Consider the following 27,736-nt stretch of genomic DNA (forward strand, 5'->3'; position numbering starts at 1 on the left):
ACCTGACTGCTTAGGACCTGCAGGCCATTGTAGGGACTTTATTCAGATGAGATGGGACCCCATGGAGAGACTTATGCAGAAGAGTGACAGGATCTGATTCATGCTTGAGAAGGTTGTTCTGGATGCTTTGTTGAAGATAGATTGGAGGTGGGGTGGTAAGGGCAGAGCAGACAGACCAGTTAGGAGGCTGGTGTAATATTCTAGGAGAGACATGATGGTGGTTTGGAGCTAGTAGTAGGAGTGCAGGTGGTGAGAAGTGCTCCGATTCTGGGAATATTTTGAAACTTGAACCAAGAGGATTTCCTGCTGTATAGAATGTGGTGTTTGAGGGCAAATAAATAAATTTTTAAAAATGAGTCAAGGGTGACTCCAGAGTTTTTAGTTTCAGCCATGGGAAGGATGGCATTGCCAATAGTAAAATGAGCAAAGAACAGGTTTGTGGACAAAGAAAAGGAATTCGATTGTGGAATGGTAAGTCTGAGAGGAGATGGGGTATTCAAATGTAGATGTTGAGCAGCAGTTGAATCGGTGACGCCGGGTTCAGGGGAGAGGTTCTTCATGGAAATACAAATATGGAAGTCATCTATGTATCTAAAAGCAATGAGAATAATTGAGATTATCAAGGAAGTGAGTATAATTGTATTGGGAGCTGCTCTCCACTGGTGAGGAATATGTGCAGAAGTCTGCTGTCATAATGCCATCTGTGGTTAGGGTGACATTGTCCATGGGTAATAGAGTAGGCAACATCTTGCATCTCCCTATCTAATTTCCACCATGTGGGTTTACTTTGCCAGACAAACTCTCTACTCTGGTACCACTAGTTGTTCTTTCCTAAGTAGAGAGCCACCTCAATCCCAGCCTTATCAGTTGCAGCCCTGGCCCCATTTCAGAGCTCTTGTCAACTCCAACTCTGCCACGCAAGGTTGAGTTCTGCTTCTGGTATGCCTCCTTCAACCTGGTTAGCAGAGCTTACACTCACCAGACAATAAGAATTGCTTGCTGTGATGATTAATGTTAACTTGACTGGGTCACAGTGTACCCAGATATTTGGCTAAACATTATTCCGGGTGTGTCTTTGAGGGTGGAGGGTGTTTCTGCATGAGATTAACATTTGAATTTGTGGAGTGAGTAAAGCAGATTGCTCCCCCAACAACCCTCAACCCAACCCATGTGGGTGGGCTTCATCTAACCCACTGAAGGCCTGAATAGAATAAAAAGGAGGAGTAAGGGAGAATTTCCTCCCTCTGCCTGATGGTCAGTCTTAAGCTGGGACATCAGTCTCCTCCTGCCTTCAGATCTAGACTTATACCATTGACTTTGCTGGTTCTCAGATTTTCAGACTCAGACAGAGACTATACCATCTTCTTTCCTGGGTCTCCAGTTTATAGAGCTTGGGATTTCCCAGCCACTATAACCGTGTGGGCCAATTCTTTATAATCAACATCTCTCTCTCTCTCTCTCTCTCTCTCTCTCTCTCTCTCATGCATGTGTGTGCACACACACACAGAGAGACACCGTCGCTCTGTTTCTGTAGAGAACCCTAATATACTTACTTTGTCCCAGAAGCACCTACCTAAGTCATCCCTAGCCCTTCAGCTCCACTTGGTTTAGACTCCAATTAGTTTCACCTCCTCAAAACAGCAGTGTGTAATGTCAATCCCTTCTTGGGAGCCTAGTTTATTCCTTACCCTGACTCAGCCCAGCCTAGGGTAACTGTTATGATGCAGTGGCCTCTGCCTTTGCAGAGCTGGGCAGACAGAAAGGTAAAGAAGATGCACAGAATGGAGCTATGCAAACATGTGCCCATACATCCAAGTCAGAACAGAAGCTTTCTGAAGCTTACCAGAGCTTCCTAGCCCTAAGGATGCTGATGGGATTAGCGCACTGTCTGGAACATGGTAGGTCCCCAGGGCATCTCTATTGCATCAATAGTTCACATAGAATGAACTATAGAAAGCTAAGATTTGTACTAAGATGATGGCACTAGCTAAAGTTTTCTCTTATCGTTTCTCACATTTCCTTTCAGTATACTCAAGGGCAAACCTGGAACCAGTTTGCTTGGGTTTGAACACCTGAGTTTGTCAATTCCAAATCACACATCCACATGCAGGTTGTTGAAATTCTCTTAACCCATAGTGCTTGCCACTGTAAAAGGAGGATAATAATAGTGACAAGTTTGGGTATGGTCATTGTGAGAATTAAATGTGATATTGCAGCTAAAGCACTTAATACGGGATTTAGCACATGGGAATCAGTATTTTTTAGCTATTATTAAAAGTCCTTGATTTACATTTTTAGCTGCTAAACCAGGCTAATTCTATACATACATATGTACAAGCACACATATACACATAAACATAACCCAGACTAAAAATATTTAAATGATTCCCTTGGCTATGGTTAGTGCTAGGACAAAAACTTTGTGTGTCCAGCCACATCCACTTCAGCCAAGATACAATCTGAATAGCATGCTTCTGATTTCTCTAGCGCATTCTCATTCAGAAACAGAAAACATGACAGAGAAGCGTGTGTTGTTATCGATATTAAGTAACATTTCACCCGCAAATTCCAAATCTTGCGGCATAGGGAAAAAAAAAACAACACAAGAAATACATAACATATTTTCTTCATTCTTAAAACTGATTTATTCAACAAAGAAATAATCATGGAGAGCATACTGTGTTCCAGGTTGTGTGTGTGTGTATATGTGTGTATGTGTATAAAATGATAGATTAACAGACTTCAAATAGTTGGCAATTCTGAGAACTATTTAAATGTGCTACATTGGAAGTCCCAATGTACACTGAAAAACAATTTTAAGAGTTAATCACCCTCTAAACACACACACACACACACACACACAATTTGTCATGTGCAAAGACAGCTAATCCTAGTAAAAATAATAGCACAATTCATGAAGATGGCAGGCCACGCCCCAACTTGAAACCTCATACGCCGAAGAGAAGTTAAGTATGCATAGTAAGACTCAAAAACAAAAACAAAAACAAATCAATGGATCTTAAATTACATCCAAGTGAGGAAGCCAAGTAGAGAGTAAGTGTGGCCACTTATTCAGGGCTGAGGCAATAGCAGATAGGCTAAGTAAGTTCATTGCCTGGGTCTTTACAGAAGACAGCAGGGAGAGTCTCACTAGAACCTGACAGGCTAGGAGTAGGAGATCAGACAGTGGCAAATGAACAGCATGTTCCAGGGCTGGCTGATGATGTCAATGCAGATAAGTCACAGGCACCAGGATGTTCGTGCGAACTCCTTAAAGGAACTCAAGGGTTCAAATAAGATCCTATTGCACAAAATGCTTAACCTGTCCTTAACAGCAGCTGCTGAGCTGGAGGATCCCTGGATTGCCAGCTTGAGTCTCTTTCCTAAAGGTATTAGATATAAAATTAGCATAAGATTTGTTAAATCCTAGCACTACAGAAGCTGTAGAGGGCATGCCTTGAAGTTTAAATGGAGTAAATTAAGGACAAATAGCCAGAAAAAAATATTTAACAGTAGTTAGCAAAGTTAAGAAATTCATTACCCCCAAAGATATGGGGGTATATAAAATATAAAAAAGATTCCTAAAAAGTTTAGATCAATTCAGAGATATATCCACACAGGAGTGAGGTTTTCAGGGACAAAGACTTGGGGTCCTAAGGTTGGTATCTTTGAGAGTGGCATTGATGGAGAGATAAAGAAGCATTGCTCCATATTTCTTGGTACCTCCAGGCTGGGCCTCTTTTGTAATTCCTGTATGCCAGTAGTCTCTCTTTCTTTTTCTTTCTTTCTTTTTTTTTTTTTTTTTTTTTTTTTTTTGGAGACGGGGTCTTCTTTCTCTGTTGCCCAGGCTGGAGTGCAATGGCATGATCTTGGCTCACTGCGACCTCCGCCTCCTGGGTTCAAGCAATTCCCCGGCTTCAGCTTCTTGAGTAGCTGGGACTACAGGCATGCGCCACCAGGCCCAGCTAATTTTTGTATTTTTAGTAGAAAAGGGATTTCACCATGTTGGCCAGGCTGGTCTCGAACTCCTGACCTCAGGTGATCCACCTGCCTTGGCCTCCCAAAGTGCTTATATTACAGGTGTGGGCCAACACACCTGGCCAGTAATCCCTCTTTCTTTTATTAAACATACCACCCCCACTTTCAGTCTTGGCATTTTGGTCTCATGCATGATAAAAAGCCCAGTGGAAGTGGCTCACACCTATATAATCCCAGCACTTTGGGAGGCTGAGGCAGGAGGATTGCTTGAACGCAGGAGTTTGAGACCAATCTAGACAACACAGGGAGACTGGTCTCTACAAAAAATTAAAATAAAATTAAAAAGCCCAGTGGATAGTCACTGTGCTTCTGCCTGTGCCACATCTTTGCTGTTACAGTCTTGTTTCTCTTATTTTAACAGGGGTTCTGCTGCACCAAAAAACAGACATGACCGGCCTAGGGGAAGGGAGAGGGTGAGCTAACACTTTACCTTGGCTTCCAGAAATGCTAATTGTTCCCAAAGGATCAAGTGCTGCCAAAGCCTCACCCCTTCTTTGTCCATCCTAATAGGCCTGCTTGTCCCCATGGAAATATTGATGAATTCTCCGTTATAGGATACAGAGGTCATTAGAGAAGGAAGCAATTTCTGTAAACAATAATCCATTTGTAGGTTTACTTTTCCACCTACCCCCCCACCCCCAACAAAAGTAAGTGAGGGCTCTGTGATCCCTGGAATGGGAGATAATACATAAAACATGCCAAGGAGGGTGTCATTATGGTGTTCACCATGACCTAAAGGAGACAAAGATCTGGGATTTGGAGGTAAGTAACAAAGATAGCAATGTAGAATGGGGAGCATGTGAATAAGGCATCTCTATTTTAACTGAGAAAAATATATGAGGGGAAGGCTTGTGATTTCCAGGTCATGTACCTTAGCCAATTCCAACACAAAGACCATCTCAGTGTCAAAAGGTCATATTCAGAGAGCTACTTCCAAACAGGCGGGAATTGGCCTTATACAGAAATAATGTGGTAACATAACCCCCAGAGGAAAATGTGTTTTCAGTTACACCAGGGCCAGGCCCAGCCTTTCCCACAAGCTCTTCCTAAATAGGAACTTGGCAATGGGATTAGCTGAGCTGGAGCGGACATCCTTGGCTTTAGAGGTGAGGCCCATCAGGGTCTGGAGGAAGGTTGGGCAGAGGTTTTCCCTGCTGCTAATAGCACTGAAGAATCAGCATCACATCCATTTTATTAATTTCCTTGACAGACAGCTCTAGTTACCATGCAGGCACCACAAAATCAAAACATACAGATGTCAAGGGGCCCCATCTGTGGTGGGGCCCTGCCAAAGCCCATGTTACATCAACACGAGGAAGCAGAGCACAGCTCCACACACCATGTGCTTGTCCCATGGGCCATGCCCTGGAAGAAAACCACCAGAGCTTGATTGAAAGAGCCAGAGAAGTTCTCTTGGTGACAGTCCTTTATCCTGAGTCTGGGCTTTTCACGTTGAACATAAGATCCCTGGGAGACACGTGGCTACATCTGGCTTCAGGGTCTTGTCTCTAAACACAGCTACACAGACCTCCCTGCCACCTCCATTCAGTTCCACCCATGCAGGATGAGAGCAGCCTGGATTAAAGAAGATACCTAAAGGAATGCAACATCTTTATTTGTAAGCTGGATCTGAGCTCAGAGTTCTGCTGAGCTGAGACCTTTGGCTGCATAATGAACATAAGAGGATTTTTTAAATCAAGGTATCCCTTGCTATCAGTGTTGCTAAAGTGATTGAAGGAGCTCCAAAGCAATTTGTTCCTTTATGTAGAGCAATGTTAACTATCAGTTGGCTACATAATGCCGATTTGGCAGGTACGAAGGATAAGGACTTAGAAAAACTTCTGCTCTAAATAATATCACTCATAGGTGCCCAAGGTGAGCACCAATGCATCTGTATCCTCATGCTTCCCACCCATCCCTCTTATTGCAACCTAGGCCATTTCCTCAAAACCATCAAGGAACTTGGCAGTCAATTAGGTAGCCACATGACAGCAAAAGGCAGGAGGTCTCATACCTTTGATTGCAGAGCTTCCAGCCTCCTTTATGGACCTCGTGCTGACTTATGAACTTTCTAAGGATGTAATTTCCCACCTTGCCAGCTATTAATTCTGCTCCTTACATAGTAAGAGGCAAGATGTAAGCCCAGATCCAGAGCTAACTGCCTCCCATGCCATAACAGAAAGGCTCAAGCTAGACCCGTTTTACACACGGGTTTGTCACCTTGACTGCCTAATCTAAGAACAGTCTAAGGATGAGGACTGGAGTGACTGTTATCCCAGGCTCCAGAAGCCCCCTTGCTAGGGGCTGGGCGCTCAATGCAAGGCTCTGGAAACACAATCCTAACCTGGCCCACCCTGGGAGGACAGAGTCGGTTTTTTTTCTCTCCTTGCCTGCACTGGTGCAGCAGGTATGGCCACCTTGGGGACTCTGGAGTGTCTGCCCAGCCAGCTCTGACAAGGACATGAACACATCCAGACCGCCTGTCTCTCGGTGCAAAGGGCACTGCTGCCGAGGACTCGGTACATTGTTTCACTCTCCATTCAAACAACCGCGGCATGTCAGTCCTGCTGGCCTCCTTGATTGTGCAGAAATAAATAAATGAATTATGCTGTTGGGGTTTGGGCTTCAGCACAAACACATGGTCTGCATTTATCCACACAGTGAGAGGTCCACCAGCCACTTGATATAAAAGAGCAAAATGATAATTCTTTTCTTTAGGCGCTCTGTTGCCATATGGAATGTATATAAATCATATTTTTGTTTTAACAGCGGAGGCTTTGTTGATAGATAAACATGTGGTTTATCTAAAAAAAGAGGGGATTGTGCTTTGAACAATCATTTAATGGCCGTGGATGTGCCAAATAAAAATAAAAACATAATTTTGAAAGAAGTTGGCTTCATGCCCAAATCCATAACAAGGAATTTCTCCTTAACCCAAGTGGTTAGAGCCCGTCGATCTGTTTTGAGTTTAAGCTGGGCTCTCTACTCAACCCCACGACAAATGGAATCCCGAGCTAATGTGCTCTAATAAGACGAGACGTTACCTTTATGAATGACCTCATGGAGAAGAGGTTGGCAAGCATGGTGGAGAGGCCTTGAGCCAGGCAGCTCTGGGCTATGAAGCCCAACTTCAACTCTGCGAGGCAGATTGCGTCATCACCTTCTTTCCAATTCCAGCTCGGGATGTTTAGCAGATGGGCCTGGGGAAAGAAAAGCAGGTATGAGACCTTGCTCTGTTAAATGTTCAATTGTTTAACATTTCTTCTGGGAAATGCAGCATTGCCCAACCACTCAGGGCCATCCAGTCTTGCCCTTCTTTTCCCTTGCTGCGGTCTGATGTTTGCTGTTTTATGCAACTCTTCTGCTCATCACACTTCAGTCTCTCTGGACTGTTGCTTCTGCACCCACCAAGCCCAAGTCCTCCCCTGGGTTTGTCATTTAGCCAAATAGAGCCCAGAGGGAATTTCCTCTTGTGACAGACCCAACAGCCTGGGTTACTAGGATGTCTAGCTAAATCATTAAGTTGAGTCCTCTAATAGACCGTAGGAGTGCCAAATGCCTGTATATTTTCAGTTTCTTTTTTACCTGCCTTTCCAATACTCCAGATCAGTGACTCCCAGGCATCAGGAGCGGGCATCAGAATCACCTGTACAGTTTCTGAAAACACAGATTGCTGGCCCCCCGCCAGCATTTCTGATTCAGTAGATCTGGGGTAAGGCTGGAGAATTTGGCATTTCTCACAAGTTGGAGGTGACGCTGACGCTGTTGATCTAGGGGCCACACTTTGAGAACCACTGGCCTAAAACATCAGGTAAATCACAGTGTCGACGTTTCCAATCTCTTGCAAATGGACTGGTCCTATTCAACCCTTATGTCAGGCCCTGAGACAAGAACCCAGAGGCATGCTCATCCAATTACTTTTAAGTGGCATGAAGCAGAGAGTCATAGAAAATACATTGGATGAAAGAATCAAAGTTCAAAAGGTTCTCCAGAGTTGGAAAAATCGGCAAAAGACCAAACTAAAAAGATTTACAAGGCTTTCATGTCAAGTACAGCATTTAGGTTAAAAAAAATCAACTATATACATTCAAAATGAGAAGACCTAGCTTGGCAGCAGGCAGGAGAGAAATAAAAGAAAACAAAACACACAAAGCTAAATTTAAGTGTGTGGGTAACTAAAACCTCAAATTTTAGGCTAGCCATGTGACATTACAGAGAAAGCCAGTGTTTACTTTTTAGAAGTGCTCCCCAGATCAAGGGAAATGAACATTTCATTCTGTTGTGAATTGGTCAGACTAGTTCCAGAGTACTTGATCCAGTTTTCAGTCAGATTTAAAGAGGGAAAATGATCAACTGAATAACTTCCAGAGAAAAGTGACAAAGACAAGAGGAGGTAGCGTCTGGAAAAGATCTTTTGAGGAACAGTTAAGAGAGCCAGTAATATTTGGCCTGAAGAAGGCTCTCGTCCTCACAGAGACAGGATGGTTACATCTGAATACTTCAGGTGCTGCTGTGTCCAAGATTAGGTTTGTCCTGCTTTGTTCTAGAAGCCAGAATTAAGACTGACTGGTATATATTCCAAGAAAGCAGATTTTTGTCTTGTTTTATAAATGAACTTCCTAAGGATGTAATTTGTCTACCAAACGGAGAAGGTTACCTTAAAAAATGAAAGGTCTTTGTCCCTAAGACTCAGTAAGTATTTCTCCAAGTTACTATGGAAAGAACTTTTGCTCTGCACTAGGAGGTTGAATCAGAGAGCCCTTCTAAGTCTCTGCTAGTGCCAAGATTCTATGGCTTTGAAGTTATTATTTCTCTGCACATCTCAGCAAACACAAGGAGCACCAAGGGAGCATTCCCTTCACTTTCAGAACAATATACAATAGTTGAACTAGAAGGATGGAAGACTCCATTGTGAAAACAAAGAGCACGTCCAAGGGTTCCACGCTCTGCTTTCAAAAATACTACTCTTGTGAAATTCCTTCTTGCAAAATCCGCTTCTGTGACAATCTTGTGCATCCTAAGCCAAAAGTGGGTACTCCAGGGAGAGATGACAGTGCCCTCCCTGATGAGAGCATGGTTAAATAGTCTCATGGAGGGGCCACAGCAAGTGGTAATTGCTGTCAAGCTATCAAAGGACCTTCCCCACACTGCAGACTCAATTCCAACAACTAGCCCTACCCTTTATTCCTTCCTCTCCCTACTCTCCAGTGGCTTCAGATGGCCACTTTCCCTTTTACTTCCTGGGCATCGTAGAGAACACATTGGTATAACTGGAGAAATACTCACTTGCAGTAATATCATCTGAGAACCTGAGAGGAATGAGGCGAAATTCAGTTTAAGTAATGAACAAGTCAAGCATTGTGTGTGAAAGGAGATTTTTTTGGTCCAAGCCCTAAAGAGACAGCTCTGAAACTTCATGGCACCTTCAAACAAACAAGCAAAACCTTTCAGAGAAAGTCTCTCCTATCCGCATGTGCTATCTAAGGTATAAGGCTGAGGCATTTCATCCTTGGGTCCCCCATGGCCCTGTCTGGTTTGAGTTCTGTAGGCATACTTTGAGCTTTCTTTCTCACTGTCCACCTTGACACTTGGCCATGTGATTATATAGAAAAGTTGAGTTTGTTCCTTATCTCAGGGTTCTGTGCCCTCTTTTTTTGGATATTATATTTTCTCCAACGCAGGGAAGGAGTGAGGGTGACCTGCTGAATGCTTGGAGGGAAATCTCTGTGCATGAAACAAAGAGAAGAGACTGACCCAGGAACATAAATCCTTTGTTTCTGGAAACTTCGTCCTTTTCCATTTGAAGTAAATTGAGTCTGATGAAAAATGCCAGTGTTAGTGCCCAGAAGTCTGGAGGTAAATCCTCTCTCCCTAACTTGGAGAATATAAAGAGCAGATCTGGCAGACCTGGCTGCCCTTCATTTCTACTACTTCACCACCCCTCCCTCCTCTCATGGAGAAGGAACTGGAAATACGCTGTCCTGGAAAACCAGGAGAGATGGATTTCAGTCCTACTTCCATCTCTCACTACATACAATTTTGGGAAGCCACTATGAGGAACAAAGAAGGCCATGAAAGAGGAAACGATTTAATACAATTGCCCAAGTGTCAGGGTGGACAGTGGAAAAAAAAAGCTCAAAGAACTTGCCTCTATCTGCCCTGGGCTCATGGGACTTGGCTTCCAGAGATAAAGGCCTCTTTCACTAGAGTCTTTGGGAAAAATAAAAAATCCACTGACAGGTAAATCATCAGGCGTGATACTTTTCCAAGAAGTTATAAACCAATCTTTCCTTGAAGAGCTTTGAGCCATTTACACTCGAATCAGAAGATGCAGGGCCAGCATTTAAAAGATGGCCAGCATGAAAGCGTTTCTCTCCAAGAATTCTAGTGATATTAAAAGATACACTTTGGAGAGCAACAGCCCTTCTATAATGCCTACTCTCGGGAACCACAGTTTGGTTCAATGGGCTGTGGCTCCATTTAAAGAGTCGGTGGCAGTAAGCTGTTCTGTCTCCCCGCTCGCTGGCTGCAGAGTGGTGGCCATGATTTGTGCCCAGCAGAGCTGCGCTGTCTATACAGAGCTTAGATGCCCTGCTCTGAAGTTACCCTGGGATGCTAACATGCACAGATGGTCCAACGAGTACTAAAGAAGATAATGGATGTCAAAGCTCTTTTAAAACCATAAAATATGACACAAATATCTACAATTATGATGATGACAAACTCAGGGCCAGTTTTACATGGAGAGAAAGTAGGCAGCTTCCCTACATCCCTCTAGGCCCTAGAATATTACTATTACTGGATCATAGGGGATTGAAATGCTTCATATTTCAAGCCCGTTGTCCAATTATGAAATCAGCTATCTCTTGGAATATGTTCATAGTGACATAACTTTACAGGCACATACCAGGTCCTTTCCTGAAAGCAAATTGTAATGCATGGAGATCTCTAAGCATCTAGGATGAGTGCAGCAAAAAGTGCCAAGAAAGGCAGAAAAAAAATGTTGAAAGGGAAGAGGAAGAAAATGTATTGAAAGAGTAGGAAACATCTCAGGAAACACAGCAAAACTGTGAAGCAAGGTGAAGAATGTCCATTTGCAATTCTACAAGGAATGAAAGACAAACAATGATGAGTGGACGTTTTCTTCTTTCTCTAGAAGAGAGATATGAAAGAACAACAACAACAAAATGCCCTGTGTCAAAGTCACTCTATTCCTTGTGTCCTTACTAATCATCCAAGGATCTGTAAGTGATTCTGCCCAACCCCAAAACTCGAATAGTTTGGGCTGGTTCTAAACAAAATGTGTTTTAAGCAAATAATCATGAATTGGTTGATATCTTCCTCACTGTTTCTGAATAATTACAACACAGAGGTTTGCCAAAGACATTCAGGTTGCTATGATCATGTGATTACTGACCAGGGACTGTCTGGATCCCAGGCCGGCTGAGCTGCTTTGAGTTGGACAAGAACCACAGCTAAAATCCTCCTTAATTTCTTGAAGATGCTGCATCAGCACTCATTGGAAAGAGAAAAAAAAGGAACTGACAACCCCTTCTAAACATACAACATTAATTTTCCTATTCAATCTAAATTCAGCCAAAAATCTAAACAACAGCTTAAAGCACTCCCACACTAAATGAAATTTCAGATCACAAATGAAAGAAGGAGGGCTCATTGCTGCAGGAGCTGTCACTAGTCACAGCCTTGCTAATAAAATTCACCTCCACCTACAAGGGCTGCCATCAAAAACTTCTCCAGCTTGACACCTGTACATTACCAATATCCTCACTTTATCTCTTCAGTGTCCTTGGGTTTTCCAGAGACAAACAGGCGAATGTGACCTTGGGTGCCCACCACCAAATCCATTGGCTGGAGAACAACACGTTCTGCAAGGGAGCCACCTGCCGAGGGCTGGGCAGTGGCTGGCAGCAGTCAGCCGTTCTGGATGGTGGGCCAGTCACTGACAGCAGGCTCCACTCAGTGACAGCCTCTGATGGGCCTCCACACAGCAAAATGGGCCAGCACTTGCCAGCAATTAAGAAATAACGGCATGGCACTGGTGCATTTGGCAGAATGGGTTTTTCTCTGCATCACCTGACTGCCTATTTCATAGGGAATATGGCCCATAAGAGGGGGTACGCTGTCACTCATAACCCAGCAGGGAGTTATTCTGTACAGACAGGACACCTGGCTCCAGGTACTGGGCAGCCTCCGGTTTCTAGGTTTCATTAAGGACATAACTGGTACCGCATCAAATGGAGAAAGGTGCCACCTTCCCTCCCCTAAAGCTGTTTTTTTGGAAGTTTACTGACTGGCTGAGAGAAGGAGCACAGCCTTTGAATGAGACACTGGACTCTGGTTTACTGAGAAGTAATCACAGGGAAACAGCATAGACTCTGACTTTTGTCTTCTTTCTAATCAATCCCCCACTGTAAGCTATAACACAAGGAAAATTCCTTTCTCTTTAATCTCTGGATAGCTTACTATTTTCCTGATTCAACTCTGCAAATTCTCATCTCGACTCTGGGAATGTGTCCCACATTACACTCTTACAGAGCGCATTATGCACTCACTGGTTCACCTGGTCTCAGATAGAGAAATCCTATCACTCACTTGCCTGGAGCATTCTACACCTTAACTGCTAAATCCCCGAGGACACAAAATAGGGTGTCTCCTTCACTGATATTCCTGCGGGTGTCAGGGAGAGTGCTAATCACACAGTATGTATTCAATAAATATTTACTGAATAAATAAATGACTGCAGCACATACAAATAAAAGTTGTTGTAACTTAAGTATGGATGGGATCCAAGAGTAAATCAATAGTTCTGAACCTCAGGTTCCAATAGACACTTCCCGAATGAATGAATCAGTACATGAAGGAGCATCCTTCCAGTGACCAAATGCAAACACGTTGTTTGGACTAAAGAAATGGGCCAGAGGCGTGGTGGCTCATGCCTGTAATCCCAGCACTTTGGGAGGCCGAGGCGGGCAGATCACCTGAGGTTGGGAGTTCGAGACCATCCTGACCAACATGCAGAAACCCCATCTCTACTAAAAGTACAAAATTAGCCTGGCATGGTGGCGCATGCCTGTAATCCCAGCTACTCAAGAGGCAGAGGCAGGAGAATTGCTTGAACTTGGGAGGTGGAGGTTGTGGGGAGCCAAGATCATGCCATTGCACTCCAGCCTGGGCAACAAGAGCAAGACTCCATCCCCCCCAAAAAGAAAGAAAGAAAGAAAGAAATGTCCCAGGAAGATTTTTAACAATCACACCTCTTTACTCAGGTCTTTGAGTTGCGCACATGTGGGCATGTGAGTGTGTGTGTGTGTGTGTGTGAGGCTGTATAATGAGGAAGAAGAGGCTGGACCGGTGGATGGGTCTTCAGACCTGGAGCGGGCTCTCGCACTCCTACCTTGTTGTGATACTGCAGCATTTGAGTGATGATTCTTATCTTCGGATGGTAGTTCTTTATGGAGATTACTCTGAAAAAGAAAGAACCAATGCTGAGACAGGTCTGCCTTATGCATGGTGTCTGATAAAAAGATCAATTTCACTGTCTCCAAATGGGGTACCCATGGGACTGAGGTAGGAGGCAGGACTTGATTCCAGAGGCAGGGCTCAGATACCAGACAAAATTGAAGACTAGCTGAAACAGGGATGGGGCAGAAGCAACTTTTCACTGGACATGCCCAGCAATGTGCCCTGTCAGTTTACCATTGCCATGGCAACACCCAGGAGGTTCCCTATATCCTCTAGGCCCTAGAACATTACTATTACTAGATCATAGGGGATTGAAATGCTTCATATTTCAAGCCCGTTGTCCAATTATGAAATCAACTATCTCTTGGAATATGTTCATAGTGACATAACTTTACAGGCACATACCAGGTCCTTTCCTGAAAGCAAGTTGTAATGCATGGATGAATTCCAGTCCCAGTTCCATCTCTCACTACATACAATTTGGGGAAGCCACCATGAGGAACAAAGAAGGCCATGAGAGAGGGAACCCTTTAATACGATTGCCTAAGTGTCAGGGTGGACAGTGAGAAAGAAAGCTCAAAGAACTTGTTTCTATCTGCACTGGGCTCATGGGACTTCCCTTTCTATGGCAATGACCCGGTGACCCAGAAGTTACTACCCCTTCCCTAGAAATTTTTGCATAAGCTGCCCCTTAATCTGCATTCAATTAAAAGTAGGTATAAATACGACAGCAGAACTGCCCAGAGCTGCTACTCTATGGTGTAGCCCCGCTGTGCAGGAGCAGTCACGGAGCTGTAATACTACTGCTTCAATAAAGCTGTTTCCTTCTGCCCTACCACCAGCTTGCCTTTGAATTCTTTTCTGGGGGAAGCTAAAAACCTTCATGGGCTAAGCCCCAGTTTGGGGCTCACCTATCCTGCATCAGGACCAGCAGCCAGGGCTATCCTGAGGGGTTGCAGACACTGGGCCAGGTTAAACAGTATTCCCACCACCATACCTCTTGCTAGTGTGAAAACAAAATCACAAAACAGCCACAGTCTGTGTCCTGGGCATGAAAAATTTGAGGGCCCCCTGGAATGCATTGGGGATGGGATGTATGCATGTGCGTACTGGGGAGTAGGGGGCCTGGAGCAGGGGTTGCTAGCTTATTGCCTACGTAGACATTGAAAGCAAGCCCAAATCATGGGGCCTCCAGAGGTTTGCAATCTCCCACACCCTAGGGACTAGCCCAGAAACAATCTGCTGAGTCCAATTCTCCAAGTTAACAACTTGAGACAACAATGACAAATCAAACAAGCAGGATGACAAATGGTTCTAATTGTGACACACGCTTGGCCACTATCACAAAAAATGATTTCTAAGCAGGGCTCTTAGGATGAGATCAAGGACTCAGCCTTCCATAGCTAATAGAGAAAATGATGACTTAAACGCTGGTTAAAAATAAGTGCCAAGGCATTGCGGGGGTCATGATCTAGTGGAAAATTGTCTCCTACCTGCCCTTAGTCCAAACTCAATGTCAAGCATGGCCTGCACCCACCCCAGTCCTCACGTGTCCTCCCCACATCAATCATGGTGCTAAAGGCAGTGGCAGAGTGCAGATGAATGGAAACACCTGGGTTCCAGTCACAGCTATTGTACTAATGAACTGCGCGACCTTTAGGAAAACCCTGGGCTCTCTGTTCCTGTTTCCTCATCTGGACACTGGGAGCAACAGTACCTGCTTTATTTACTTCACAGGCTTGGTTTGAGCAGCAAATGGGAGACCAGATGTGAAAATGCTTTGAAATCATTAAAAGTTCTCTCCACGTGTAAGTTATGGTTTTTGTCATTACCAAGTCTGTCAGAAGTGACATTGTACATTTCCTTCTGTGACAAGGAAGGCTAAAGAATGGAATTCCACAGAAAGGCCCACCTCCTAAGCCTAATCAGAAATGCAAGTGCATTTATTATGACCACCCCCACAAACTTCCCACCCAGCAGCGCTCCCCATTTCACCCCTTTTAGTGCAGAAATGGAGAGAAGGCAGCCAGGGAGCAGCTTTATCTGAAAAGCTGCAACTTACGAATTTAGGAAATGGATCACGCTAAAGCCTCTCCCAGCAAAAATTCACCCTGGGTTTTTGCACTTGAAGGATTTCATTTTATTTTTGAAAAAGTGTTGCGTTGGCCCACGCTTATAACTCAAGGACTTTGAGCCTCTGTCAGCCCTGCCTTGCAGTTCACAGCTTCAGCCAGTTTTCTGCATTAGCTCATTTCAAATGGATCTTTGACATTTTAATTTCAAAGGAGGCAGATTGGTCTCATTAAACTGAGGAGGAAGGAGGATTATACAAATAAGAGAAAGACAAAGCCCATTTTTAACCCTGAACTTCCCACTTCTTTTTGCAGCCAAGGCCTCAGTTCTGGCTCTACTTAATTACATTTCTGATACTACCTTTGACCAGTAATTTCTTTTTTTCTTGTTTTTTTTTTTTTTTTTTTTTTTTGAGACGGAGCCTCGCTGGCTCTGTTGCCCAGGCTGTAGTGCAGTGGCGCGATCTTGGCTCACTGCAACCTCCGCCTCCTGGGTTCAAGCGATTCCTCTGCCTCAACCTCCTGAGTAACTGGGATTACAGGCACACACCACCACACCCAGCTAAGTTTTGTATTTTTAGTAGATACGGGGTTTCACCATGTTGGTCAGGCTGGTCTTGAACTCCTGACCTCATGATCTGCCCACCTTGGCCTCCCAAAGTGCTGGGATTACAGGTGTGAGCCACTGAGCCCGGCCCTTGACCAGTAATTTCTATGCCTCCTTGTCCTGCCAGTCACCCTAGTACCTATGTGTCTTCATATTAACCCTACCACAGTTAGGGTTTAAATAAAATACTACAATTAAGAGAAACACCCATTTCAAAACTATTACTCAGGTAGCCCCAAACATCTCTGTGGAGTCGAAACATTAAGCTTCATCTTCTTTTGGTTTTCCATTTGGAATTTTGAAGACAGTGAAGCCAGGTTCCTTAAAGGGTTACATTTTTTAAAAAATCATTTCCAATGACAGAAAAAGGTGTCAAAAGTTGAAAATCCTTCCTACTTCAAAGAAAGGAACAAGTGACACACCCAACCCTGATGCTGGTGTAGCCACTGTGCAGCTGTAACTGATTCGGGAATGGGCCCAGGTGTGAAGCCAGAATCTGTTCCACCCTCTCTCTGCAGCCTGGCAAGCCCAAAGCTTAGAAGAGTTCACGCATCCACTTCCTTAAAATGACCTCACTAAGCATATTGCCAAAGAAAACTGAGTGGCAAGAGAAGATGGTGCCAGATGTTGCCTGCCAGACACAAGGACCAGATGCTTAAGGGAGGACTGGCTCCTCTGAAATGCACTGGAGGAATTCCCCCACCCCACTGATGGGGAAGCTCCGGTCACTTGGGACCACTGATGGAAAGCAAAGACAAAGGCGATGCAAACATTGTCAGGATGTAAAGGTAACTTCTTGACCTTCAACCTCAGGTAAGTTCCCAGGAGGCAGTAAACCAAGCCACCGGTAGAGGGGAAACCTTTGGCCCGAAAGATGGCTCTTCACAGTTACGTAAAAGTTCCTGGGAATGCAGTGGGACGGAAATCCCACTGAATTTAGCTCAACTCTCCAGAAGCTTCCCTTTATCATTTCCTCTCAGCCCTCTTAACTCTTCTGCAATTCATGCTACAGAAAAGACAAATTCCAAAGGGCCTCTAACTACCTGGAGCAAAATGCCTTGACTTTTTAGTCATTTCATTGTCACACAGTGTGACTATTGGGTTTATGCAAGGAACAAAAACTGAACAATTGCTTTTTTCTGAATTAAGAAAAGAATAAGGTGTTGGTGTTGGGGCCAAGATTAGCAGTTGACAGGCCTAACCCATGTGCACAAAAAGCACTGCGCAGTGTTTCCCAGTATGACCTCCCCTAGATGTTCTGTAAAAAAAAAAAAAAAAAAAAAAAAAGGGAGGGCAGGGCAGGGCCACAGCGGCACACTCCTGTAATCCAGAGTTTTGGGATGCCCAGGTGGGAGGATCACGTGAGGTTAGGAGTTCGTTGAGATCAGCCTGGGCAACATAGCAAGACCCTGTCCCTACTAAAAAAAAAAATCTAAAAATTGGCCATGTGTGGTGGCACATTCCTATAGCCTCGGCTACTTGGGAGGCTGAGGTGAGAGGATCGTTTGGGCTCAGGAGTTCAAGGTTATAGTGAGCTATGATTGCATCCCTGCACTCCAGCCTGGGCGATAGTGCCAGACCCTGTCTCTATGAAAAAAAAAAAGGGGGGGTTGGGGAAGGTGGGAGAGGAGCAGAGGCTTATAGTCAAATAGGTTTGGAAAGTGTTCTATAGTACGTTATCTCAGAGATGCATATTAGTATTAAAAGCACTGAAAAGGCTTTCAAGAAAGAACATTAATTTTGGGAAACTGGATGAAACAGCCTAACTGGTCACTAAACTCCCCTTTGGGGTGATAGGAATCAATATGCCGTAGACACACGTGGAAAGCCCTAATAAGGGTTTTCTCAGCCTCGACACCATTAACATTCTGGACCAGACAATTCTCTGTTTTGGGAGCTGCCCTGTGCATTGCAGGGTGGTTCGCAGTGTCCCTGGGCTCTACCTATCAGATGCCAGCAGCATGGTCCCCTAGTTGTGACAACCAAAAACATCTCCAGACATTGCAAAATGTCCCCTGGGGGCATCTGCCTTTAGTTAAGATATCTCAGGCCCATTTCCTTTAGGGAACATGGTACTTTAATTCAGGCCAGCACCCATCTCAATCTATTTCCTAGTTCTGTCTCAAGGAATCTCTCAAACCCAAGGCCAGCTGTAAGCCCCAGAGCTGCCACCTGCTGAGGGTGAGCTTCCTGTTGGTGACACCCTGTGTGCCACTGCCCCAACCCACACAGACAGCCTCGGCTCCCCCAGGCCTATGCAGCTGCTGAGTTGTACAGTGGCTTGTGGGGCAAAAAGGCCTCATAGAGATAGTCCTCTGCAGAAGACCCAAAAGGGCCGTGAACGGCCACAGACTGCCAAGCCCAGGGCCTTCCCCAGCGCCCCAAGAGTTACCTCATGATGTTCGAGGCATCCTCCGCATCCGGGTCAGCGCAGTACTTGTTGGCAAGGATCAGGCATGCATCTGCTGACTCTATCTAAGACACCGAAAGGAAAAATCACAGAACACAAACATATAAATAGCCATGCTCGACTGTAGTCTCTCTCTGTTGACAGCTTCTTGGGGAAGCTTTGCAAAGAAAAAAAAAAAACAATCCTGAGAGCCTGAGAGATTATAGTTGTTGTCAAAAGTGTAGGTTCCAAGTTCTTGTTATGGTATAAACATTTCATCTTGTTGCTGTTGGAGGGTACAACATGTACCTTGGTAATTATGCTTTTCATTTGGCATCGTTGCTTACTTGTAGGATTTCCAGATTTCTTTAAATAACAATTAATTAAGCCTTTCAGTTTCCTCCCCACCTCCTTTCTCAACCATCTGCACCATCATCCTAATTCTTCCTATCAGGAGTTGGAGGTGGGTGGGTTAAATCCCTTCTCTCCAGTTAGCAAGTTAACTGAGTATTGGGGATTCAGAAATGTACACTCTGAAGTCCTTCATCCGACCTTTTTCACATCTTCATTTTCTATAGGCTGGGAAGAGATCAGAGCTCTAAATCAGATAACATCACCATATTGCTTAGTATCCAATTAGTATTCAGATATTCAAAAGACAACAAATCTATGTATGAAATAATGTGTTACAGTTGAACTCAAAATATACCTACTGACTTATCCAAACACGAGCCCACAGGGGTTTATTCCTTAGAGGGGACCATGAGTTTGATGCGCTAATGATTGCTTGCATTTAAATCAGGTCCACGAACAATAACAATTGTCCCTACGTTCTCATAAGATTTTACATAAGCAATAACTTGAGTTATGTCTGGATAATATCAAGATTAACTGGACTCTATGAGCATAAGAATTCTTATGCTGGCTCAGGTCTGCAATCTGTCCTACTTGGTATGTTATACTTAATAGATCATTCCTGGATTTTGAGGGAGGCCATAATATCCTCCGTGGTATGTCACAAATCATCTCTGATTTCTTTAATAATACAAAGAAAGAATTTATCCAAATCCTTTTGGATTATTCATCTTGGCCAATTATATTATTTACAGAATTATGCGGTGACCACAGTTAGCATTTAGACTTCAGTGAATTCATTATATTAATGTACACCCCCTGGCATGCAAATATTGAACGTGCTTACAAAATCTATATTACATAGGTAAAGTAGCAGATGCCATTTTGCCTTGTACCTTTCCCTTCTAAGCCTCAGGTGTGCTTTATGAGAAGATTCTAAATTACCAGTTTCTGGAAAAAAAGATTCGCCCATTATCAATGATATCAGATAACTGTATGTTTAGTTTTACACCCTGAGTCTTAGATGGGGAAAAAAGAAAGCTCAAATGTTTTATCGCTTAGTAAAATTTTATTTTATATTTTAGCCTAATGTTTCTTTCAGATGTAAATAATAGATGTCAGAGCTATATTGAGTCCAACTTAAGTGTTCAATATAGGAATTACTTGATTATTATGTTGTATAAAGCTACTGGGTCCATATAACTGGTCTACTTCCTTGATGAGTAGCTGATTTTGAGGAATCCAGCAAAGCAAGTTTCATGTTATGACCAGTCCAAGTGTGGGATGGTTATAGGTAGTGTTGCATATGCCAGCAGAAGGAGGTCCTGGGACCAGTGGAAGCGTGACGTCAAGGTTGCTTGTATGTGATTGATCTCATTAGGTGTTTAGGAGATGACTCGTGGCCAACCTAGGAGGTGTGTCCCCTCAGCACAGAGTCAGGACTCCCCCAAGACCCACACCAAGATGGAATAAAAGCAGAAGTCACCTCTTCCTCCTTACCTTGACTCTTGCAAGATCATGTGGATTGAGGACGGAACCCTGATAAAATTCCACCTGAGTAAAATGTCGTTTGAACAGAGCTTCAAGCTCCAGGTTGGGGGAGATGCTACACAGGGAGAGAAGAAATCGCTATTAATTTAATGGACTCGGGGGTTTCAGCCTCCATGGGCTCCTTCCTCTCTAATTTCCACAGGGAGCCCTGGGGAGAGGCTGTGACCTACATTCACCCTTTTGCTTGCCATAAATAAAAGACTCACACTCAAGAGAAGTAAAACCCCAGCCCAACTGAAAACCAAACCAGTACCATGGTAAAAGAAAGAGGTTCATGGGCTTTAGGAAGGCCAAGACCTCAGGACAAATGTCTTATCTTCGGTATGAATGGAATTCCTATCTTATAAATATGGAAGCTGGGCTGCACCACTAGTGGGATGGTTCATTTTATGCGGACTGTGCCAGAGGGTGCCCAGATCCAGTGTGATTTCTGGGTGTGTCTGGGAGAGTCTCTGGATGAGAATGGCATTTGAATCAGTGAATTCAGTAGACTGCCTTCCTTTGTGGGAGTGGGCATCATCCAGTCCTTTGAGGGTCTGAAGAGAACAATAAAGCAGAGGACAGAGGCGTTTGTCCCTTTGCTTCTTTCCTGCCGGCTTGAACTGGGCATCTCTTGTCATTCTCCTATCCTTGGACTGGGGTTGACATTGGCTCTATGACTCTCTGGCCTTCAGACTCAAACACCACCAGCTTTCCTGGGTCTCCAGCTTGCTGGTGGCAGGCAGTGGGACTTCCCAGCCTCTGTAATCAAATGAGCCAATTCTTCCTAATAAATCTCTCTAGAGATAGATAGATAGATAGATGTATCAATATATAGATACCGATATATATCTGTATTAGATATATTGATATATATATTTCCTATTGACTCTGTTTCACTGGAGAGCCCTGACTAATACAATCAAGGATTAGCCGAAGGTTCCCCTGGGAGAGGCATCCTGCTGTTCCCTCCATCATGAACCTTATCTCTGCTTCTGTGTCTCATGGACTTCTCATCCCCCAAGGCCTGGATCAAAAAGTATCACTCTGAGGAGCCACAGACAGACTTAATTTACTCTCATTATTGTTCTTGATTCACACACATGTACGCGACTCATCACACTTCTTGGTGCTGATCTGTACTGACATCTTTCTCTTTGGAGGACAAGGATTAAACAAGTGACCTATTTATTCATTTGTTAATTCTGCAGAGATGAAAAAGACTGTCGATAAGGTACCGTGCTAGGCACTGGGAGATGATATTTAGTTAGAACCTACTATACGCCAGGTACCGTGATAAGTCAACACTTGCCTAACATTTGTGAAGTCCATAATGATAATGATAATAATAGTTCATGTTTTGTAACATTTACTATATGGCAGATAACATTTTAAATAAATAATAGTAAAATAGTATTATAAATAAATAAGTAAAATAAATAATATTTATTTATTTTATTTTATTTTACTTAGAGTTTATCTCTGTCACACAGACTGCAGTGCAGTGGCAGGATCTCTGCTCACTGCAACTTCCCAGGTTCAAGTGATTTTTGTGCCTCAGCCTTCAGAGTAGCCGGGATTATAGGTATGTGCCACCATGCCCGGCTAATTTTTGTATTTTCAGTAGACACAGGGTTTTGCCACATTGGCGAGGCTGGTCTTGAACTCCTGGCCTCAAGTGAGCCACCCACCTTGCCCTCCCAAAGTGCTGGGATTACAGGCGTGAGCCACCATGCCTGGCTGTGATGAGCATTAATTCATTTAAATCTCAAAACAACCCTATAGGAAGGTATGTTATTAACCCAGAGCTTCAAGAGGTTAATTAACTGGGCCATCTACTATAAGTATGACATTGATGGACGTTAGGGATACAAAGGTGAATCCTAGCAATGGAAGCATTAGCAGCCAGTTTTTGTTTTGTTTTGTTTTGTTTTGTTTTGTTTTTGGAGACAGGGACTGGAGTGCAGTGGTGCCATCTTGACTCACTGCAACCTCTGCCTCTCAGGCTCAAGCCATCCTCCCACCACAGCCTCCAGAGTAGCGAGGGCTACAGGCATGTGCCCCTATGCCTGGCTAATCTTTCTATTTTTGTATAGATGGGGTCTCACTGTGTTGCCCAAGCTGGTCTCGAACTCCTGAGCTCAAGTGATCTGCCCACCTTGGCCTCCCAAAGTGCTGGGATTACAAGCATGAGCAACCACACCTTACCAGCTTGTTTATTCAAACTAAAGCAGTGGATGAGAGAAAAGTGGCTGCCTCTGTGAATCTGACCAGTCTTTCAGACCCATGACAAGTCATACCCTATTCAGAAGCCTGCCCGGGTAATACCATAGACTGACGCTCCTTGAAAGAGATGTCCCCAGTCACTTCTGCCACCTGATCAAAATGACTTCAGCATCCCTTGGATAACACAGGGTTGATGTTGTCTCTAATGGTTGCATGTGTGTTCATCTTGAAATGCCCAACTCATGTGGGGGCACAGCCTACACACTATACCTCTCGTGAACTTTCCAAAACACTCAGCAGAGGATGGGCCACACAGCAGGTAATCAGTGGCTAAGCACTGAATGGAACCTGTGGGTACCTGCTCCTGTGCTAACATAGCCTGGTCTGTTTTTTCAAAGTTTGGAGAAATCAGTGCAGAAAAGAGAAATGTTGGTGCCCCAACATGGTGACAAGTCAGAAGTCTAGCATTCTGTGAGCAAATGCCAGAGGACAGCAATCCACCAAACAGGGAGTTTGTAGGGAAGCCGACCTCAGTGGAACCTCAGAGTAGGACCGCGTGCTGGGTAGTCAACAGCAGGTCAAGCCAGCACAAACATGTTAGCTTTGTCCTGGACTTTGCAATGTGGTGCCAGGACTGGCCCCATGACAGCCCCATCTCCATAAAAGAAGATGACCATGGTACCACACATGTCACCATAATGGAGCCCCCTAATTCTCTCCATTCCTGGGGCAGACTACCTTTTATCTAAAAAGAGGATTAGGCAAAGTTGAAAACCTCAACATTGGGTAGAAGGGAGATACCTTGCTTTCCTCCCCTGTAAAACATACAAGATAAGACCTACCTCCTAAGTGGATTATACAACCAAATATACATTATTTTTCAGGCTGATAGCTAACACTTATTGAAGACTTACTGCATGCCTGACTCTGCTCTGCACACTTCATATGGATTAATTCATTTCATTCTCATCACAGCCCAACTAGGTAGGAACTACTATCATCTCCATGATTTATGGATGAGGAAGCTGAGGCACAGGGAGCTTAAGTAACTTGCTCAGCCAGTAGTTGGTTGAGTCAGGATTCAGATCAGGGAATCTGAGTCCAGAATATGTATTTTTACTCTGTTTGTGGAGTAAATGGGAGCCTGCATGCACAGTGATGGGCTAGGGTCCCATGCTGGGGGTTCCTAGGAGCGGCAGTTGTTATTACTATTACCTTCTGTCCTGCTTCCTCTTAAGTTGGTGTCTTGCTTGGTCACCAACTGACTCCAGGACTCCTAATGTATCCACACCATACAGCTAATCATCCCACAGCAGATAATGTGGACACGCCAGATTGCTAAGGGGACAATGATGATGACTTGGACCCACAATGAGCTCCACTATTATTTCTTCCAGAAATAAAGTCGGATGTGGTCCCAGAATCGCCTCCACAGAGGCAGACTCTGCTCTCATCATTGAACCAGTGTGTTGCTTCCCTTTCCATTGGTTCTGCAATATCTTCTCCAACGAGGCCAAAAGGGATTATGGCTTATCCAACTCTGGCCCCATCCCCAGTGCCATTCCCCAAGACCTCCACTCTTACAGACATTCACGGAGTCCCTCGCAGGGTGTGTGGTTGGGCAGAGGGTCTGACAGCAGTAGGAAGCTCTTACTTGTGAAGAAAAACGATCTCCACATTGACGTCGTCCCGGTCCTTGTGCAGAAAGTCCTTCAGGAAGTTGGAAACACTCTCCAGAGTGATGTGTCCGCAGACCACAATGTGCCTGAACAGGAGAGGCCAGTTAGATCAGGCCAGGCACCACGACAGGACCCTGCATCCCACCCCCTGGCAAGACAGCAGAAGCCAGGCAGCTGCAGGGGAAGCATTCGTCTCCTCCCTCCACCTCCATAAAAGCCCAGCTCCCATCCCCAGAGGGCAGTGAGGCAAAGCAGCGGTGCTAGCAGGTGCTCAGAGACTCCTAGACAGAAAAGGCATATGGCTTCTCACCTGATGCTGCACAAAATCCTATTAAAAGCCCAACCGTTTGGCCAAGTGGTTTTATGCATTTAACAATAAGTGACATTATGCTTGTGCTTAAATGCTGCATTATCAAGTCCCTTGCAGATTCATATCTCTCCCTTTCTGCCCACAAAGTGTCCTCCGGGGAGATTTACTGTATGAGTCTTGGTTTATGACATAGAGCTTATCAGGTAATGAGATAACAAATCTTGCTGAAACGATGATTTTGTGTGTAAGAAAGCAGACTTTTATCAGGGTGGCTAATGTGCGGCCTGACACGTTATAGGCTCTGCTGGCCATAAGCAGTAAAAAGGAAATTTTGCATTTTTCCACTATAACTCCTCCGACAATGGGGGCATGTAACACTTTACAGTAAGTGAGCATTACTCAGGGCTAAATGGGGCTGGGATGCCTATGGAATGGAAGATCATGCCAGCTGGCTGTGCGTCCCCAGAGGGCTGCTTCCTTAGGGTGCCTGGGATTTCCAGGAGAGCTAAAGGAATTTACCTCAAGATGGGGAGATGCTGGGAAGGGATGAGGCTGGAATTGCTCGCCTTGTTTGAGGGTGGTTTGGACTTCTGTTTCTGGAAGTAGTGGCTCACCCGGAAGAGATGAGCCCCACAACTGTTGAGACTGACAGTCCCTCCAACCGCTCGGGGCTCCTGGCCAATCTGACTTTGGCACCAGGCAATGTCATGGCCACTTATATGTGCCACATAATGCCCAGTCAGGAGTAAGCATTTGATGCAAGAGTCAGCCACAAGACAAAAAGCCAAGGACTGACTGTGGAGATAAAACCACTGGCTTCTAGTGAAGAGACTGTATGTAGCAAGAGGCTCGACTCTTGTCCCTGTGCCCCCCAGGCTGATAGTGACAGCATCTGAGTCTCTAGCTGCGCTCTGAGACTTGGGCAGGTGGTGAACATGCAGCATGGTAATTTCCTGGGTAAAATTTAGAATGGCCATGTCCCTTGCACTTCATAATTGCTCTGTGCACATTCCACTAAGGCAGAAAGCTCATTGGCTGGAGGTGGCTCATAATAGGAGGCAGTGATGATGGCTTATGCAATGTTCCATTAGATGCCATTATAAGAGCCTGCCCTTTCGTTGTAATTTGGTGCTTGACTAAGTATGTGAGAATAATGCAGTAAACTCATTGGTGAAAGGATAATGATGCAGAACAAAGAGTAAATCAATAATATGCACGATGCAGTTAATAATATCACCATTATAGACTGTTATTGTTACGGTGGTGCGCTTAGCAATCAGGCACGCAGCGGCCACCAAGGTGAGGGAAGAGTGTCAATGAGCTACTTCAGAAGAGACGTCTTAACATGATCACTTTGCTCTCCTGCTAGGTTGATGAAGGTCCCTTAGCCACCCACCCAAATTTTCTGCCCAAAGCCCATATGACTAACCCCCTCATTAGTATATGGTGGGTAGTATGAGGCTAAGATAGTGTGACACACAGTATATCAGAATACACAATATAGATTGAACATTTGGATGATATGCATTTTATCATATATTTTAAAATGTTTCTTGTGGCACATGTACATTTACATGGACAAAATACTTCAAATAAATTTGCATGTTCTGAATAAGATTTCAGACTTTGAATTTGCCAATTATGTTTGAAGTGAATGAGAAACAGAATTCCCCTACTGACCTAACTTCCTTGCAACTGACAATAGGGCTACTTTGCCATTCTAACATCCTCTGCACATAGACTTCCAAGATTAGGAGCAAAGCCAACATGAATCCAATGCGTGGGTATCTCCACAGGACAGATACGTGGTTGAGACTGTTCTCATCACTTAGATGTGAAAGTAAGCCAGATGTGATTCCCTGCTCTGCGACCAAGGGTGTGGGCAAAGTATTTATTCCCATTCAGTGCAGGAGGAAGCTGAGAGGTTAATACCACCCAGCCAGCCTCCTGTGCCAGGCACTGTAAAGTTCGAAGTTCTATACCAGCATAAGCCTGGTTATTACTCAAAGCTAGGCTCAAATCAATGATAGGTCTGGGGAAATGCCTGAACATTCATTCTTCCTACCCAGCATGCAAAGAACTGAATGAACATCAGCCAGCATCTCCTCCTCCTCTCTGAAATCATTCATCCCTAGGAAAGATGTGTGAGAAGTGCAAGGGGAAAAGATGAGTTCCCCCCTCTCACCCTTGAATCAAAAGCTCAGCTGGCTGATTTATTCAGCCTTAGAAAAAGTCAGGGTTCTCTTCCTTGAAAATGTGCTGGGTACATATAAAATATATTCCAATGCAATCAATATTATCCCTTAAGCCTTTAATTAACTTTCACTTCTCTTAAGAAGTAGACAAATGCCGGCAAGAGTGAGGAGAAAAAAAGGATTGACTTTTTTCATTTGGTGCTAGCTATCCAATACCATTCTAGACAATTGAAAATATATCTTTTAGCCACAGCATGATTTCTGGGGTGGAGAGCTGTCTTTATCAAAAAAGGAAGAAAAAAAATCTTCCTTCAACGTAATTGGTATTTTTGCTCAGAAAAAAAGCGAGATTGATTGAAAGCAGATTGCCTTTTTGCCCAAGGAGAGTTATTAGGTACATTATCATGGCAACCTTGGAGAACCCATATTGTTCCAATCTGTCCTATATCTGATTTGAAGATTTATGGCCTCCCCCTTTTGTGCCAATAATCATTTCCCTCCATTTTGTTTTCCATACAGTGAAAGTTATCAAGGAGCCCACATATTGAAAATGTTTGAATGCAGTTAGAATTGATGGATGGGGGAGAAGCTGCCTCTAACTCAGCAGTCGGTATGAGGAGATCTGCTTCCGCCAGCCTGTGTCTGAGGAGGGCCCTGCAAGAGCATGAGGGATGGACAGTGAATAGGGAACATTTATTTACCAGAAATATTTTCAAGACTTTTGAAGATTCTAGGGCCATAGTTTGGGGAAGGATATTATTGCAGGAAGAAGAGAACTAGAATTTATTGCATCCTCAATTATTAGAGATATCATCACAAATATGCTAAGATAGAGAGCAGGGTGTGACCTCAT

At 44.2% G+C, this 27,736-nt stretch overlaps 1 protein-coding gene across 44 annotated transcripts in view; it reads right to left on the minus strand.

Annotated features, from left to right (window-relative positions):
* The window catches only part of KCNMA1 (potassium calcium-activated channel subfamily M alpha 1), a 764,605-nt gene that overhangs the window by 192,800 nt on the left and 544,069 nt on the right, over positions 1-27,736 (minus strand). For all 44 annotated transcript variants that reach the window (XR_010146932.1, XR_010146930.1, XR_010146931.1 and 41 more), the window contains 5 exons: positions 24,354-24,464; positions 20,444-20,549; positions 18,593-18,675; positions 13,454-13,523; positions 7,083-7,238 (listed from right to left, as the gene is read on the minus strand). Coding sequence is in view for 40 of the 44 variants with exons in the window: in XM_054659718.2 (XP_054515693.1) it covers positions 7,083-7,238; positions 13,454-13,523; positions 18,593-18,675; positions 20,444-20,549; positions 24,354-24,464 (526 nt within the window). In the remaining 4 variants the exon portion in view is untranslated. The remainder of the gene's footprint in view (positions 1-7,082; positions 7,239-13,453; positions 13,524-18,592; positions 18,676-20,443; positions 20,550-24,353; positions 24,465-27,736) is intronic.

The sequence above is a fragment of the Pan troglodytes genome, chromosome 8, assembly GCF_028858775.2.
Source record: "Pan troglodytes isolate AG18354 chromosome 8, NHGRI_mPanTro3-v2.0_pri, whole genome shotgun sequence".
NCBI lineage: Eukaryota > Metazoa > Chordata > Mammalia > Primates > Hominidae > Pan > Pan troglodytes.